Genomic DNA, 17,810 nt, shown 5'->3' with positions numbered 1-17,810 from the left:
AGGTGGAACACCTCTAGTTTGGAACTACGCCATTTCCGTTCCAACCCTCTAGCCTTCTGCCTAAGGTCACGCAAATAACTGTTAAACCAAGGTGTCTTTGCCTTGGGAAGGCATGGCCTTAATAGAGGAGGCGCAATCTAAGTGTGGTTTTAGCACTAAATTCAGGCTATCTGCAAGACTGTCTACTGACTGAAAATTCATCAAGCTTGAAGTTAAGATTTCTGGTAGTCTCGCTTCGAGTTCAGTCAAAGTTGAAGGTTTAATTCGTCGCCGCAATAATAGGCAAGGTTGCCTATCAACCTTGACTACAACACCTTTTCCTTAGCTTTTCACCTTTCTCTTTACCATTCACTACATCTCCTTGTACTCTTGTCTACTTTCTTCATCTCTCTGTCTCAATCCTAATTCTTTTTCTTTAGCCTCTACTTAAACCCTACGGAGTGCAAAAACCGCCCACGGCTGTCTGAGTTTGCACACTGCTTTGAAACATTTTTGTTTCTCTTGTACAGTTCATGCCAAACAAGAAAATCCAGCAACTTCCTTACTCTGTCCTTTACATCCTCATTGCACCACCAAGTCTCTTTGTCTTCCAACACCTGTTCAGATGTCACACCCAGTACCTTGATAGCTGTCTCCTTTGACACTTTTTGCAGTAGTAGTTTTCCAGTTGTCCAGCATCTTCACTGCTGTCCAGTCCTTATCTTAGCTTCTCCCTGAATACTTCAACAGTCTTCCTCCTTCAGCTTCCACCTTCTGATCCTTTGTTCAGCTCTCACTCTCTTCCTTCTGTTCAATGACACCAATACTATCTAGCTAAACTCTCCTGTCACCAACGTACAGTCTCCAATTTCTGTCAGGTTTCACTTTTTGTATAGGATATTGTCCACCTGTGTGCACCTTTTTGTAAACCTTATGTCGTCTTGTGTTCCTCCTCCTTCTTAAAATAAGTGTTTACAGCTATTTTTACCCTTTTTGCAAAATCTGCCATCATCTCTTGACACTGTAGCTTCACATTAGTAATATGCCTGTTGGAGTCCAGTCACCACTATTTCTGTTTTGGTGCTCCCTCTACCCATTGTAAATCACTCCAGGTATTTTTCCTTCTCCATCTCACAACCCACCTGTTGGGCATATGTGATGATGACATTCATCACCACCCCTTCTAATTCCAGATTCACACTCATCACACTGTCACACACTTTTTTCATCTCCACACACAGACCAATGTTGTGTCTCTGACTTCAGGTGACTTCCTGTTGACCCTGCAGGATGAGGACATCAATGTGCGACGTGTAGCTTTGGTGATGTTCAACTCAGCTGCTCATAACAAACCCTCCCTGATTCGTGGACTCCTCACAATGGTCCTGCCTCACCTCTACAGGGAGACGCAGATCAGGAAGGACTTGATCAGAGAGGTGGGCTGAACCGTCTCCACCTTAGGAACATACTTCATTGTGCATCATATTGTTTGATCAAAACAGGTGTATGTGTGTGAAGTGCAGGTGGAGATGGGTCCTTTCAAACACACCGTGGATGATGGCTTGGACGTGCGTAAAGCAGCATTTGAGTGTATGTACACTCTGTTGGACAACTGCTTGGAGGGGCTGGATGTCCTGCACTTTCTAGATCATGTAGAGGAAGGACTGAAAGATCACTATGATATCAGGGTGGGTACAACAAATGCCAAACAAGAAAAACCCACTGTCATATTTCACCAGATCCACCAATAAGCTTTATGGAATCTATGGCATTGATGCACCCAACACAGTCTTTCAGCATATTTTGTGACGATCCATTGTTCAACTTTCGCCGTCCTTACAGTGGTTTTGTGCTGTAGATGCTGACCTTCCTGATGTTGGCCAGACTGGCCTCTCTGTGTCCTGCTGCTGTTGTAGAAAGACTGGACAGACTGGTGGAACCACTAAAAGCTACCTGCACTAACAAGGTACAAAAAAAAAGCACCAAGTCCCCTATTTTGAACCTGGTACACAGCAGCTGACTGGGATAGGAAGGTGATCAGGTGGTTGAAGGAGGAGGAGGAGATGTTGCACAAACAAGGAGCTCAAGTGCTTCAAGGTGCTGTGATGGCACACTTTTTTGAGGCAGATTTGTTCCCTTGCCAAAGGGATTGGAAAACCCTCACTGGAGTCCACCATATAAAAGCTCTGCACCAGGATCCTTCACACCCATGATTAACTACCTTATCCACACATTGTAATGCCCCCTTGAGCATCAGCCCACCTCTTTTTAATGAAAGTTGGTTTTAATGCCCACCCAAAATTAAATTCTTTTTAAAATTTAAGTTGGTTAAACGCCCATGCTACCACAAATTAATTTTGTGACACAATGTAAAAAGCAAAAAATAATGAATTTTCATGATGTTTTTGCCATCGCTTCCATATCTTACATGTGACAATGTCATCAGTGTGCACTGGTAGTCGTCGCATAACGATGACATCAGTTTGAGTTTGCAGTACGAGAGTTATGTACAAGGCGGAACAGACACTAGTTACATTGTGATAGAGTGATTAAGTAAGCTGATTAGAATGGATTTAATTAATTTGTCCGTTGTCAAAAATCGCCTTATCTGTTGGTCTCATTCGAATTTGGTGGAATAAGTGGACAACCACTGAATACAGGTGCACAGTGTTTCTGGACAGCTGATGAACATATAATGCTCTGATAAAACTAATGTTTACCAGATGTCCACTGGAAAACTATAAACAAGTACAGGACAAAACGGTAAACAAATGTGCAACCACCAGGGAAGCTCTCCGTCTGGTGTCTGCTCAGTGTTTTGAGCATGCACAAAACTTTAATGGACGTAGTGGCACAATGGTTTGCAAACTGGGCTATGACGACAGGGATCCGGGTCCGTTTCCCATTCACAGGAAGCTCCCAACTGGCACTTTGAACGCAGTATCGGCCACATTCTTTCATCTGCCCACCCCCTCTTCAGGCAGAAACGAAATTCAGCCCTTTTGCACCCTGCACCTTACTTTGAAATTCATTTAAATGATGTGTAAATAGGAAAGTGGAGTTAGATACACCACAAATATATTTGTAATGTTGCGCTTTAGACAGTGCGTTACTGATCATCAAGATAGGGCCCAACCAGAAGCTTTCATGTGTGTGTAAGCACTTCAGTGTTGTCTTTTATAGCTGTAATGGTGTCAATGTGTCCAGTGGATGGGAGTGTGTGCAATTAATGAACAGAAAATCGTAGAAGACGTCTGAAAATGAGCTCCTATTTCACCTTCGGATAAACAGCCAACCAGTGGCTGACTGCATCAACCTCGGGTGCTGTGATTGGAGACACTGCAGCAACTTTTGCCTGTTGCTTCATGAGTCACATCTTCATGGTAGAGTGTTAAGATAAAAAAACATTATTTAAAAAGATCAATTCACTCTAAAGCAGGACAGTCTACTCCATGGGTTAAAGTTCTCCGTCACCACGACGGATTTCCGTCATTTGGAAAATTTAACCACACATACGCGTGCGCACGTGGTGTCATGCGTGTTTTGGGGCCGAAATATGATAGTCTCACTGTCAAAGCAACATCCCATTCTGCACTAATCAAAACAGCCGCAGTGTCAGCGTGGACTGACGAGAAAGGGACTGTGTGAATTTTCACTCCTCTCCGCTCTGTTTACTGCTTGCCATGAGCCACGGTCCTTCTCCTCTCCTCAGGGTTGGTCCTCACTGCGGTATTGTATCACTTCCTGTTCCGGAGCACAGCGGTGTTTTTCCTGTATCTGTTAGCTGTTTAATCTGCGCAGTTAGATTGATCTAGTTATCTAGATTACGATTTGTTTCCCAGTGTAATCTTTACGTGCCTTAACTAAAGCACTCCTTCTGCTGAATCACCTCTAAATTATTTACACATTATTCACTTTGCGTGTTTTTAGGAATCCGCTAGCTTAGCGTAGCTACTAGCTCTTAGCCGATTTAGCATGGTGGCTTCTCCTGTCTCTCCCGCACTTTTCTGCTCTGGGTGTGAAATGTTTAGTTATTCCTCGGCCTCCTTTAGCAGTAACGGTACTTGTAATAAGTGTAGCTTATTCGTAGCTTTGGAGGCCAGGCTGGGCGAATTGGAGACTCGGCTCCGCACCGTGGAAAATTCTACAGCTAGCCAGGCCCCTGTAGTCGGTGCGGACCAAGGTAGCTTAGCCGCCGTTAGTTACCCCCTGGCAGATCCCGAGCAGCCGGGAAAGCAGGCCGACTGGGTGACTGTGAGGAGGAAGCGTAGCCCTAAACAGAAGCCCCGTGTACACCGCCAACCCGTTCACATCTCTAACCGTTTTTCTCCACTCGACGACACACCCGCCGAGGATCAAACTCTGGTTATTGGCGACTCTGTTTTGAGAAATGTGAAGTTAGCGACACCAGCAACCATAGTCAATTGTCTTCCGGGGGCCAGAGCAGGCGACATTGAAGGAAATTTGAAACTGCTGGCTAAGGCTAAGCGTAAATTTGGTAAGATTGTAATTCACGTCGGCAGTAATGACACCCGGTTACGCCAATCGGAGGTCACTAAAATTAACATTAAATCGGTGTGTAACTTTGCAAAAACAATGTCGGACTCTGTAGTTTTCTCTGGGCCCCTCCCCAATCGGACCGGGAGTGACATGTTTAGCCGCATGTTCTCCTTGAATTGCTGGCTGTCTGAGTGGTGTCCAAAAAATGAGGTGGGCTTCATAGATAATTGGCAAAGCTTCTGGGGAAAACCTGGTCTTGTTAGGAGAGACGGCATCCATCCCACTTTGGATGGAGCAGCTCTCATTTCTAGAAATCTGGCCAATTTTCTTAAATCCTCCAAACCGTGACTATCCAGGGTTGGGACCAGGAAGCAGAGTTGTAGTCTTACACACCTCTCTGCAGCTTCTCTCCCCCTGCCATCCCCTCATTACCCCATCCCCGTAGAGACGGTGCCTGCTCCCAGACTACCAATAACCAGCAAAAATCTATTTAAGCATAAAAATTCAAAAAGAAAAAATAATATAGCACCTTCAACTGCACCACAGACTAAAACAGTTAAATGTGGTCTATTAAACATTAGGTCTCTCTCTTCTAAGTCCCTGTTGGTAAATGATATAATAATTGATCAACATATTGATTTATTCTGCCTAACAGAAACCTGGTTACAGCAGGATGAATATGTTAGTTTAAATGAGTCAACACCCCCGAGTCACACTAACTGTCAGAATGCTCGTAGCACGGGCCGGGGCGGAGGATTAGCAGCAATCTTCCATTCCAGCTTATTAATTAATCAAAAACCCAGACAGAGCTTTAATTCATTTGAAAGCTTGTCTCTTAGTCTTGTCCATCCAAATTGGAAGTCCCAAAAACCAGTTTTATTTGTTATTATCTATCGTCCACCTGCTCGTTACTGTGAGTTTCTCTGTGAATTTTCAGACCTTTTGTCTGACTTAGTGCTTAGCTCAGATAAGATAATTATAGTGGGCGATTTTAACATCCACACAGATGCTGAGAATGACAGCCTCAACACTGCATTTAATCTATTATTAGACTCTATTGGCTTTGCTCAAAAAGTAAATGAGTCCACCCACCACTTTAATCATATCTTAGATCTTGTTCTGACTTATGGTATGGAAATAGAAGACTTAACAGTATTCCCTGAAAACTCCCTTCTGTCTGATCATTTCTTAATAACATTTACATTTACTCTGATGGACTACCCAGCAGTGGGGAATAAGTTTCATTACACTAGAAGTCTTTCAGAAAGCGCTGTAACTAGGTTTAAGGATATGATTCCTTCTTTATGTTCTCTAATGCCATATACCAACACAGTGCAGAGTAGCTACCTAAACTCTGTAAGGGAGATAGAGTATGTCGTCAATAGTTTTACATCCTCATTGAAGACAACTTTGGATGCTGTAGCTCCTCTGAAAAAGAGAGCTTTAAATCAGAAGTGTCTGACTCCGTGGTATAACTCACAAACTCGTAGCTTAAAGCAGATAACCCGTAAGTTGGAGAGGAAATGGCGTCTCACTAATTTAGAAGATCTTCACTTAGCCTGGAAAAAGAGTCTGTTGCTCTATAAAAAAGCCCTCCGTAAAGCTAGGACATCTTTCTACTCATCACTAATTGAAGAAAATAAGAACAACCCCAGGTTTCTTTTCAGCACTGTAGCCAGGCTGACAAAGAGTCAGAGCTCTATTGAGCTGAGTATTCCTTTAACTTTAACTAGTAATGACTTCATGACTTTCTTTGCTAACAAAATTTTAACTATTAGAGAAAAAATTACTCATAACCATCCCAAAGACGTATCGTTATCATCCAAACCATCAACATGTTTATTAGACCCCATTCCTACCAGGCTGCTCAAGGAAGCCCTACCATTATTTAATGCTTCGATCTTAAATATGATATGATACTGTTGACCATAAAATTTTATTACAGAGATTAGAGCATGCCATAGGTACTAAAGGCACTGCGCTGCGGTGGTTTGAATCATATTTGTCTAATAGATTACAATTTGTTCATGTAAATGGGGAATCTTCTTCACAGACTAAAGTTAATTATGGAGTTCCACAAGGTTCTGTGCTAGGACCAATTTTATTCACTTTATACATGCTTCCCTTAGGCAGTATTATTAGACGGTATTGCTTAAATTTTCATTGTTACGCAGATGATACCCAGCTTTATCTATCCATGAAGCCAGAGGACACACACCAATTAGCTAAACTGCAGGATTGTCTTACAGACATAAAGACATGGATGACCTCTAATTTCCTGCTTTTAAACTCAGATAAAACTGAAGTTATTGTACTTGGCCCCACAAATCTTAGAAACATGGTGTCTAACCAGATCCTTACTCTGGATGGCATTACCCTGACCTCTAGTAATATTGTGAGAAATCTTGGAGTCATTTTTGATCAGGATATGTCATTCAAAGCGCATATTAAACAAATATGTAGGACTGCTTTTTTGCATTTACGCAATATCTCTAAAATCAGAAAGGTCTTGTCTCAGAGTGATGCTGAAAAACTAATTCATGCATTTATTTCCTCTAGGCTGGACTATTGTAATTCATTATTATCAGGTTGTCCTAAAAGTTCCCTAAAAAGCCTTCAGTTAATTCAAAATGCTGCAGCTAGAGTACTGACGGGGACTAGAAGGAGAGAGCATATCTCACCCATATTGGCCTCTCTTCATTGGCTTCCTGTTAATTCTAGAATAGAATTTAAAATTCTTCTTCTTACTTATAAGGTTTTGAATAATCAGGTCCCATCTTATGTTAGGGACCTCGTAGTACCATATCACCCCAATAGAGCGCTTCGCTCTCAGACTGCAGGCTTACTTGTAGTTCCTAGGGTTTGTAAGAGTAGAATGGGAGGCAGAGCCTTCAGCTTTCAGGCTCCTCTCCTGTGGAACCAGCTCCCAATTCAGATCAGGGAGACAGACACCCTCTCTACTTTTAAGATTAGGCTTAAAACTTTCCTTTTTGCTAAAGCTTATAGTTAGGGCTGGATCAGGTGACCCTGAACCATCCCTTAGTTATGCTGCTATAGACGTAGACTGCTGGGGGGTTCCCATGATGCACTGTTTCTTTCTCTTTTTGCTCTGTATGCACCACTCTGCATTTAATCATTAGTGATCGATCTCTGCTCCCCTCCACAGCATGTCTTTTTCCTGGTTCTCTCCCTCAGCCCCAACCAGTCCCAGCAGAAGACTGCCCCTCCCTGAGCCTGGTTCTGCTGGAGGTTTCTTCCTGTTAAAAGGGAGTTTTTCCTTCCCACTGTAGCCAAGTGCTTGCTCACAGGGGGTCGTTTTGACCGTTGGGGTTTTACATAATTATTGTATGGCCTTGCCTTACAATATAAAGCGCCTTGGGGCAACTGTTTGTTGTGATTTGGCGCTATATAAAAAAATTGATTGATTGATTGTCTTCCTGGAAACATTGGCAGACACTCACCAAGTAGAGTGAGGCGTGGCTTTGCTTTGAACCAATGAAGCAATGATCCGACTCTGCTTCGATGGTTTGTCGCTTTATCTTAATTTTCCCTCGCTAAAACCTTAAAGAGCATATGTCTGTGAGTAATATTTACTTTTTATATTAAACCGACCTGTTGTGGTCTTCTAAAACAGTTGATAGGTGTATTTTATAACTTAAAAACGGGACCGATGCTAACGTGTTAGCATGTCTATGGCGTTTTCAATGTAAAGTTAGCATTAAGCTGTTCGCATCTCAGCACAGTTTGTGTGCATGTTTTATGTATAATAAATAATTAATGGCTTAGTGTTTGTTGTCGTAAAAGAGTCAAATGTATTACGAATTGTAATTTTTTTTATTTATATATTAATAATCAGAAGAATCAGAATCGCCTTTGTTGTCATTGTAATTTGCGTTACAACAAGATTTGAGTGCAACTTCAAAAATGTCCTTTCCGTGGTGCGAGTAATTTTTAGCCAAATAAAAGATAGTGAAATTTAACAGGAAATTATTCAGAGTATATGCACAACTAATATAAACATAAATGAAATGTAGACTAAGTAATGTAAATCGAGAATTATATACAACTGTTTTATTTAAGTTTAATGACAATTTGTTTCGGTCAAACCACATCTGCTGTGTTTCTACACAAGATAAAAAATAAAATGCAGTAAACTGCACATTTGTCTTTTTTCATGAAAATAACTTATTAAAGATCACATATTACACTTTAGTCAGGCCTTTAAAATACTTTAGTGGACTATTGCTGTAATATGTTGTCAGTGGTTGAGATCAATCAATCAATCAATCAACTTTTTTCTTATATAGCGCCAAATCACAACAAACAGTTGCCCCAAGGCGCTCCATATTGTAAGGCAAGGCCATACAATAATTATGAAAAACCCCAACGGTCAAAACGACCCCCTATGAGCAAGCACTTGGCCACAGTGGGAAGGAAAAACTCCCTTTTAACAGGAAGAAACCTCCAGCAGAACCAGGCTCAGGGAGGGGCAGTCTTCTGCTGGGACTGGTTGGGGCTGAGGGAAAGAACCAGGAAAAAGACATGCCGAGAAGGGGGGCAGAGATCGATCACTAATGATTAAATGCAGAGTGATGCATACGGAGCAAAAAGAGAAAGAAACAGTGCATCATGGGAACCCCCCCACAGTCTACGTCTAAAGCAACATAACCAAGGGATGGTCCAGGGTCACCCGATCCAGCCCTAACTATAAGCCTTAGCGAAAAGGAAAGTTTTAAGCCTAATCTTAAAAGTAGAGAGGGTATCTGTCTCCCTGATCTGAATTGGGAGCTGGTTCCACAGGAGAGGAGCCTGAAAGCTGAAGGCTCTGCCTCCCATTCTACTCTTACAAACCCTAGGAACTCCAAGTAAGCCCGCAGTCTGAGAGCGAAGCGCTCTAATGGGGTAATATGGTACTACGAGGTCCCTAAGATAAGATGGGACCTGATTATTCAAAACCTTATAAGTAAGAAGAAGAATTTTAAATTCTATTCTAGAATTAACAGGAAGCCAATAAAGAGAGGCTAACACGGGTGAGATATGCTCTCTCCTGCTAGTCCCCGTCAGTACTCTAGCTGCAGCATTCTGAACCAACTGAAGGCTTTTTAGGGAACTTTTAGGACAACCTGATAATAATGAATTACAATAGTCCAGCCTAGAGGAAATAAATGCATGAATTAGTTTTTCAGCATCACTCTGAGACAAGACCTTTCTGATTTTAGAGATATTGCATAAATGCAAAAAGGCAGTCCTACATATTTGTTTAATATGCGCTTTGAATGACATATCCTGATCAAAAATGACTCCAAGATTTCTCACAGTATTACTAGAGATCAGGGAAATGCCATCCAGAGTAACGATCTGGTTAGACACCATGCTTCTAAGATTTGTGGGGCCAAGTACAATAACTTCAGTTTTATCTGAGTTTAAAAGCAGGAAATTAGAGGTCATCCATGTCTTTATGTCTGTAAGACAATCCTGCAGTTTAGCTAATTGGTGTGTATCCTCTGGCTTCATGGATAGATAAAGCTGGGTATCATCTGCGTAACAATGAAAATTTAAGCAATACCGTCTAATAATACTGCCTAAGGGAAGCATGTATAAAGTGAATAAAATTGGTCCTAGCACAGAACCTTGTGGAACTCCATAATTAACTTTAGTCTGTGAAGAAGATTCCCCATTTACATGAACAAACTGTAATCTATTAGACAAATATGATTCAAACCACCGCAGCGCAGTGCCTTTAATACCTATGACATGCTCTAATCTCTGTAATAAAATTTTATGGTCAACAGTATCAAAAGCAGCACTGAGGTCCAACAGAACAAGCACAGAGATAAGTCCACTGTCCGAAGCCATAAGAAGATCATTTGTAACCTTCACTAATGCTGTTTCTGTACTATGATGAATTGTAAAACCTGACTGAAACTCTTCAAATAGACCATTCCTCTGCAGGTGAACAGTTAGCTGTTTTACAACTACCCTCTCAAGAATCTTTGAGAGAAAAGGAAGGTTGGAGATTGGCCTATAATTAGCTAAGATAGCTGGGTCAAGTGATGGCTTTTTAAGTAATGGTTTAATTACTGCCACCTTAAAGGCCTGTGGTACATAACCAACTAACAAAGATAGATTGATCATATTTAAGATTGAAGCATTAAATAATGGTAGGACTTCCTTGAGCAGCCTGGCAGGAATGGGGTCTAATAAACATGTTGATGGTTTGGATGAAGTAACTAATGAAAATAACTCAGACAGAACAATCGGAGAGAAAGAGTCTAACCAAATACCGGCATCACTGAAAGCAGCCAAAGATAACGATACATCTTTGGGATGGTTATGAGTAATTTTTTCTCATAACCAGAGATAGTGGCTGTAGGCATCTAAAAATGCTCATAATCGGATGAAACCTGATGGAAATCTCTCTGTGGTGTGTCGGTGATGTATGTATGTGCAAAATAAAACAAAACATTACTCAAGGTATGTTTTTGACGAGAATATAACATCATAACTTTATTACAAGCTCAAACATTGATGTTGCGTGACAAAGGCCTTAATAATAACTCACTTCAAGAAATAATGGCAAAACTCACATGTAAGTTAAAAAAAAAAAAAAAGATTGATTGATTTACTAAAATAATCGTTAGTTGCAGCCCAAGTTTGTTTTACGAGTGAGAGCATTTTACAGATTAAATGTAAATACACCAGTTTTGAGTTTCTCAGTGCGCATGCGTTTTCAAAACTGGTGACAGTGTTACTTTGTGCACAGCAGAACAACGTTGTCAGTTGCTTTAGGACCTAATTTTGTATTTTATTGACTGTACAGCCAGCAACACAGCACCCATTTGGTGTATTCACCGGATTAGAACAAATCAAAATACTACAGAAGACAAAGAATTTTTACTTGACAGTTTGAAGTGAGTTTTCTTTGTTTCAGAGGGCTTCATACCCGTTAAAATTCACCAGAATATACAAAATTTAACTTGCTTTTTTAAAAAATTTGTGGGGGAGAACCCCCAGACCCCCATAATCAATACTGTGCTTTTACTTCACAGATTGAAGTGAGTTTTATTTGTTTCAGGGGGCTTCATACCTGTTAAAATTCACCAGAATACACAAAATTTGAGTTGGTCTTTAAAAAATGTTCTGGGGGTGTACCCCCAGACCCCCCACAATCAAGACTACACCCCGCCCCCACCACCCTTTTATGTACCTTTTATGTTCAAGTTTTGCATTCTTTTTATGCTTTGTCTGTCTCTGCTTCGAGGCTATTTAGAATAGATTTGTATGGTGTATAATGTATTTATTGAGGAAAAAAGAGTGTGTGCCCCCACTACGCCACATTTTAGGGAATTGCTGGCATTTATTTTTGCCAGGAAAAGATTTCAGTCAGATGAAAATTTATTGCTTTAACCCATGGTCTACTCTCTGAGCTCCTATTCATGCACAGTTATCATGGTGTGCAGTGCACGTCAGAAGTTCCAACAAAATGAGTTTTCAATTTCAATTTATTTTCATCTATTTATATAGCGCCAAATCACAACAGAGTTGCCTCAAAGCGCTTCACACAGGTAAGGTCTAACCTTACCAACCCCCAGAGCAACAGTGGTAAGGAAAAACTCCCTCTGAGGAAGAAACCTCAAGCAGACCAGACTCAAAGGGGTGACCCTCTGCTTGGGCCATGCTACAAAACATAAATTACAGAACAATTTACAGAACAATTCACGGACGAATATACAAGAAATGCAGTTGGCTTACAGGACAAGAGGATCGCCAACACGAACACAACTCCCATCTCTGGATGGAGCTGCACCTTAAATGGAGAGAAAAAACAGAATCAGGCATCAGAAAGACAAGAAATACTGTATAATTTGTCAGCATTAATAAACAACAAGAAAAACAGAGAAATACTAAGGTGATCGCCGGCCACGAGCTCTAAACTTCACTAAAAGGCCCAGAATTTAGGTAAAGTTGAGGCCGCGGCCCACTCCAATTACTAATAAAATAAATTAAAAGAGTAAAAAGCGTAAAATAAAACTGTACCAGTATGCTAGCCATATGAAAGGGAAAATAAGTGCGTCTTAAGTCTGGACTTGAAAGTCTCCACAGAATCAGACTGTTTTATTGACGCAGGGAGATCATTCCACAGAACAGGGGCACGATAAGAGAAAGCTCTGTGACCCGCAGAGCTTTTATTCACCTTAGGGACACAAAGAAGTCCTGCACCCTGAGAACGTAAAGCCCGGGCCAGTACGTAAGGTTTAATTAGGCCAGCTAGGTAGGAGGGTGTCAGTCCATGAATAATTTTATAGGTTAGTAGCAGAACCTTAAAATCTGATCTCACTGGGACAGGAAGCCAGTGAAGGGATGCCAAAATGGGTGTAATGTGGTCGAACTTTCTGCTTCGTGTCAAAAGTCTGGCTGCAGCATTTTGAACCAATTGGAGACCCTAATGCTAGACTGCGGTAAACCAGAAAATAGAACATTGCAGTAGTCCAATCTAGAAGAGATAAATGCATGGATCAGGGTCTCAGCATCAGCCATAGACAGGATGGGACGAATCTTCGCTATATTTCACAGGTGGAAGAAAGCAGTCCTAGTAATATTTCTAATGTGGAGGCCAAAGGACAACAAAGGATCAAAAATTACCCCAAGGTTCCTCACCTTGTCAGTGTGATGTATGACACACGAGCCGAGGCTGAGCGTTAACTGGTCAAATTGATGCTGATGTCTCACTGGACCAAGAACCATCATTTCAGTCTTATCAGAGTTTAAAAGTAGGAAGTTTCTAGACATCCAGCTTCTCACTGCTGCAAGGCAGTCTTCTAAGGATTTTATGTGAACGAGATTACCAGCAGTTATTGGCATGTATAACTGAGTATCATCTGCATAGCAGTGAAAGGTAATCCCAAAACGCCGCAATATGTGCCCAAGGGGTGCTATATAAAGGGAGAAAAGCAGGGGGCCTAAGACAGACCCCTGTGGAACCCCAAATTTCATGTCACTAAGGTTAGAGGTAGTGTTACTGTACAAAACACAGAGAACGACTGGTCAAGTATGACGTCAGCCATGCAAGGGCACTCCCAGTAATCCCAAAATGATTTTCCAGCCTATCAAGTAGAATATGATGATCCACTGTATCAAATGCAGCACTGAGATCTAACAGCAACAGAACCGTAGTGGTGTCTGAATCCTTTGTAAGCAGAAGATCATTCACCACTTTAGTGAGAGCCATCTCTGTGGAATGATATTTTCTAAAAGCAGACTGCAGTGGCTCAAAGAGATTATTATATGTTTAACCTGATGTCTTCTATTTTCTTCCCAAAGTAATCCAGGAAATGTTGTGCTGTAAAAGGAAAGCGACTACAAGTGGTTGTCCATGCAAAAGTGTTGCCACCGTGTCAAACAAGAACTTTGAGTTATGCTTGTTTTTGTTGATCAAATCAGAGTAGTAAGTCCGCTTTGTAGCCAATAATGCATGCTTATAGTCTAAGATAGCATCACGCCACGCAAGGTGAAATACTTATAATTTTGAACGACGCCATTTCCGTTCCTCCGTACCTCTTGCTTTATGCTTGAGGTCACGCAGATAATCTTTGAACCAAGGTGACTGTGATTTGGGGGAGCGCGGTTTTAACACAGGTGGTGCAATCATGTCGAGTGTAGTTTTGAGCACTGAGTTTAAACTATCCACAAGTCTGTCTACTGACTGGGTGTTTGCCATATGTGAAGCTAAGACATCAGGCAGTCTAGCTTCGAGTTCAGTCTTAGTTGAGGAGTTGATGCATCGTCGTAAAGATATATAAGGTTGCTGTTCCACTAAACACGGCAGCAAAACTGTAAACTTAATAAGTGAGTGATCAGACACCACTGATGTAAGAGGCATGATGTCAATATTCGTGACAGCAATACCATGTGCGATAACCAGATCCAGGGTATTTCCACTAATGTGCATCGAATCCTGAATGCATTGCCGAAATCCTGATGCATCCACAATTTCCATAAATGATTTGCAGAGGGGATCAGAAGGCTTATTTATATGAATGTTAAAGTCACCAATAATCAGAATGTTGTCTTCACTAGTTGACAAGTTAGAGATGAACACACCAAATTCATCTAAGAATTCAGAATATGGGCCAGGAGGCCTATATACAGTGACAAAGTAATATGACTGATTTTTATTCTTCTGACCTTGGCAATGTGTAATATCCTGAGCAGAGTGGAGAATCAGATGCTCAAATGAGTGATATTTGTAACCCCCAACAGCTAATAAGCTAAACCTAGATTTATAAATAAGAGCAACACCCCCACCTTGCTTCGCATCACGAGGGACGTGACTAAATGTATATGCTAGTGGGCAGGCCTCATTTAAGGGGAGGACAGCTGTAGATTTAAGCCAGGTTTCACATAGCCCAATCATATCTAAGTGATGATCGATAATTAGATCATTGATCAACAATGATTTTGAGGACAGTGATCTTATGTTAATGAGACCCAGTCTAAGGACCTCAGTGGGGTTGACAGTTGAACTGTTTGGGTTTAGGGGTGGTTCCAGAGTAGCATATATAAGATGCCTGGAAGTAGGTTTAGGTTTGAGACATTGCACGCGAGTTGTACGTAGCAGACACAAAATCTCTGATATTGCTGGAACAGCCAACGGGCCATCTTCAATTTCAACATCATCCAATGTGGTAATGGGTATTAAGTTTGGAAAGCATATCCCTCTATGATTTTTATGGACATGACTACGGAAGCAGGCCACAGTCTCAACTTGTTGAAATTCCCTCCCTGGCAAATAAACTGCACCATCACCATAGTGGATTTTCTGCACTAAATTTCCCGCTAAGCTAATGGATTCCACACCCACATTTGTCATAAGCCTTGCAGGGTCTCTAATCACCTGCTCCGTGGCCTGCTGTTTTAGCATTTCTAACTTACGTTATAGAGCTGGGATGTCGCAGTGGATGTCACTTTCTGCTGTCATTTCCATTACAAGAGATTGAAATGATGGTTTAAATGAAAACCATAAGAGCAAAGCTGAAGAAATACGATTTTATTTTAATATAGAAGTACAAGACAAATTAATATGTCACAATTTACAGTGCACCACCTGCGTCTCTGTATAATTTATCACCACATTTATTTACTGTAAAAGATGCACTGTTTTACTTACAAGTGGACATTACTCTCACAAAAAAAAATGTCTGTCAGAGTTGATCATGCGTGTGCCGTCTCGTGGCTCAACACAACAGGCTGATGTTAAAAGTCCAAATGGATGTTACATTCTGTGTGCTGTATGATGTATTTGTTGTATTTGATTCTCATTACACTGAATGGCCTCCTGCAGGTGAAAGCTGGTTCTGTGAAGCAGGAGTTTGAGAAGCAAGAGGAGCTGCGACGCTCTGCTATGCGAGCTATTGCTGCCCTGCTAGCCATTCCCGAGGCACAGAGGAGCCCCAGCATGGCTGACTTTGTAAACCAAATCAGAATCAATGCCGACATGGCGTCCATCTACCAGAGCGTCCAGGGAGGGGAGGGTGGGGCTTTAGCATCAGTGGAGGGCATGGATAGGAGCTAGTTTTGATCGATGGTGGAATTGCGTGTGTTTCTAACTCATCAGGTATTTGTGCTGCATAAACCTATAATGCATGTGTGGTGGCAGGAGCAGCATTGTGCTGTTGTTATTTAACTAACTGACCAAGGTTGTGGGTTTGTACTGGAGCCCCACCGAAATGGATTTTTTTGGGGGGACTGATACCAATATTGGGAATTAAAAAAATTTACGATACCGATATATTTGTTGATATATACACAAAAAATGGCAATGATTCCTAACATTTCATTATCAAACCCTCATGACAAAGGAATGTAGTTGAGGCTTGGTGTTTAACAGTTTAAACGTGATGTTTATTATAAATAACTATAAATATATCAACTAACAAATCACTTGGCTAGGCAGTTGCCATGTCACATTTCTCATTTATTATGGCCCTGCCCAGCTGGAAGCATAGCGATTACTTGTCTCTTGTTGCTGCAAAACGTCCACGCTGACTGAAAATGAACAGCAGCTGGTCGCTTTGCCTCTGTCTGTTGTTGCTAATGTGAGAAAGGGGTAATGGGGGTCCCAGCCATGCTTCACAACATAATAATCATTGCAAACAATGCTGTCTGCACACCCTCTGCTTGACACGCTATGCAATGACACCATTTCCAATAGCTATCAGGTTGGCTTTTCTGCATTGTTTTTGTGATCTGGATTTTATGTAGAATTTGCTCTGCTAGCACTGGTGTGGGTTTCCTTTGAGTCTGCTATGTACAATTTAAACATGAAGTGTATGTTGTTCAGAGACTCTGATTTCACCCACAGGTGTGAATGGTTGTGCTAAATAATTCTTATACCATTGTTATACTGAGATTGTTACCTATAAATACACCTGTATAGTCCAATGAGTCCAATAAATTAGCCATGAACTCCTTTATCTTTCATTTTCAGTTCCATATAAAGTACAACTTGAAAACTACTTCTTATGTTCAGGTCTTTTTTGTAATGTATACAACTAGGTAACATTACCTTGAGCATGAAGACTGTAAGGGCGATGGTCGTATGACATTTGAACCCAGCGACCTTTATTTTCACCCAAATGAGTGACTTGTGGCTGACTTTACCAGGAATCCACGTGCCACAATTCTTCCAAATCGGGTTTCAGATCAAATTTCTTGACCTTTGCCCAAACAAATTCATTGACAGTTTCAATTTCAATTTATTTCATTTTATATAGTGCCAAATGACAACAAAGCTGCCTCAAGGTGCTTCATAAAAGTAATGTCTAACCTTACCAACCCCTAGAGCAGGGATGGCCAAGTTCAGTCCTTGAGAGCCACCTTCCTGACACTCTTAGTTGTCTCCCTGCTCCAATACACCTGAATCCAATGAAAGGCTCATGGAGGGAGACACTGAAGATTTACGGGGTCCCTGAGGGAACAGAAGCTGGATCTCAGTCCATGAGTCACTTTGTGGAAAAGTTAATTAGAGAAAACATTGACCTCCCTGCATCCACAGCGTTACAGATTCAGTGAGCGCACAGAGCATTAGCACCCCCCCGACAGCGCTCAGCCACGGTCAATCCTGGTGAAGTTCTTATGCTATACTACAACCCCTGGCAGAAATTATGGAATCACTGGCCTCAGAGGATGTTCATTCAGTTGTTTAATTTTGTAGAAAAAAAGCAGATCACAGACATGACACAAAACTAAAGTCATTTCAAATGGCAACTTTCTGGCTTTAAGAAACACTATAAGAAATCAAGAAAAAAAGATTGTGGCAGTCAGTAACGGTT

The 17,810-nt window shown here is 41.3% G+C and overlaps 1 protein-coding gene across 1 annotated transcript in view; it reads left to right on the top strand.

Moving 5' to 3' along the window:
* cand2 (cullin-associated and neddylation-dissociated 2 (putative)) overlaps positions 1-17,017 on the top strand; it is a 71,851-nt gene extending 54,834 nt beyond the window's left edge. The window contains exons 21-24 of the mRNA XM_034165932.1: positions 1,246-1,415; positions 1,503-1,667; positions 1,838-1,945; positions 15,821-17,017. Coding sequence (XP_034021823.1) covers positions 1,246-1,415; positions 1,503-1,667; positions 1,838-1,945; positions 15,821-16,051 — 674 coding nt within the window. The 3' untranslated portion in view covers positions 16,052-17,017. The remainder of the gene's footprint in view (positions 1-1,245; positions 1,416-1,502; positions 1,668-1,837; positions 1,946-15,820) is intronic.
* The last annotated feature ends 793 nt before the right edge of the window (positions 17,018-17,810 follow it).

This window comes from Thalassophryne amazonica, chromosome 3 (assembly GCF_902500255.1).
Source record: "Thalassophryne amazonica chromosome 3, fThaAma1.1, whole genome shotgun sequence".
Taxonomy (NCBI): Eukaryota; Metazoa; Chordata; class Actinopteri; order Batrachoidiformes; family Batrachoididae; genus Thalassophryne; species Thalassophryne amazonica.
Note: the sequence above shows the minus strand (reverse complement) of the source record. Positions and strands in the feature narration are given on the sequence as shown.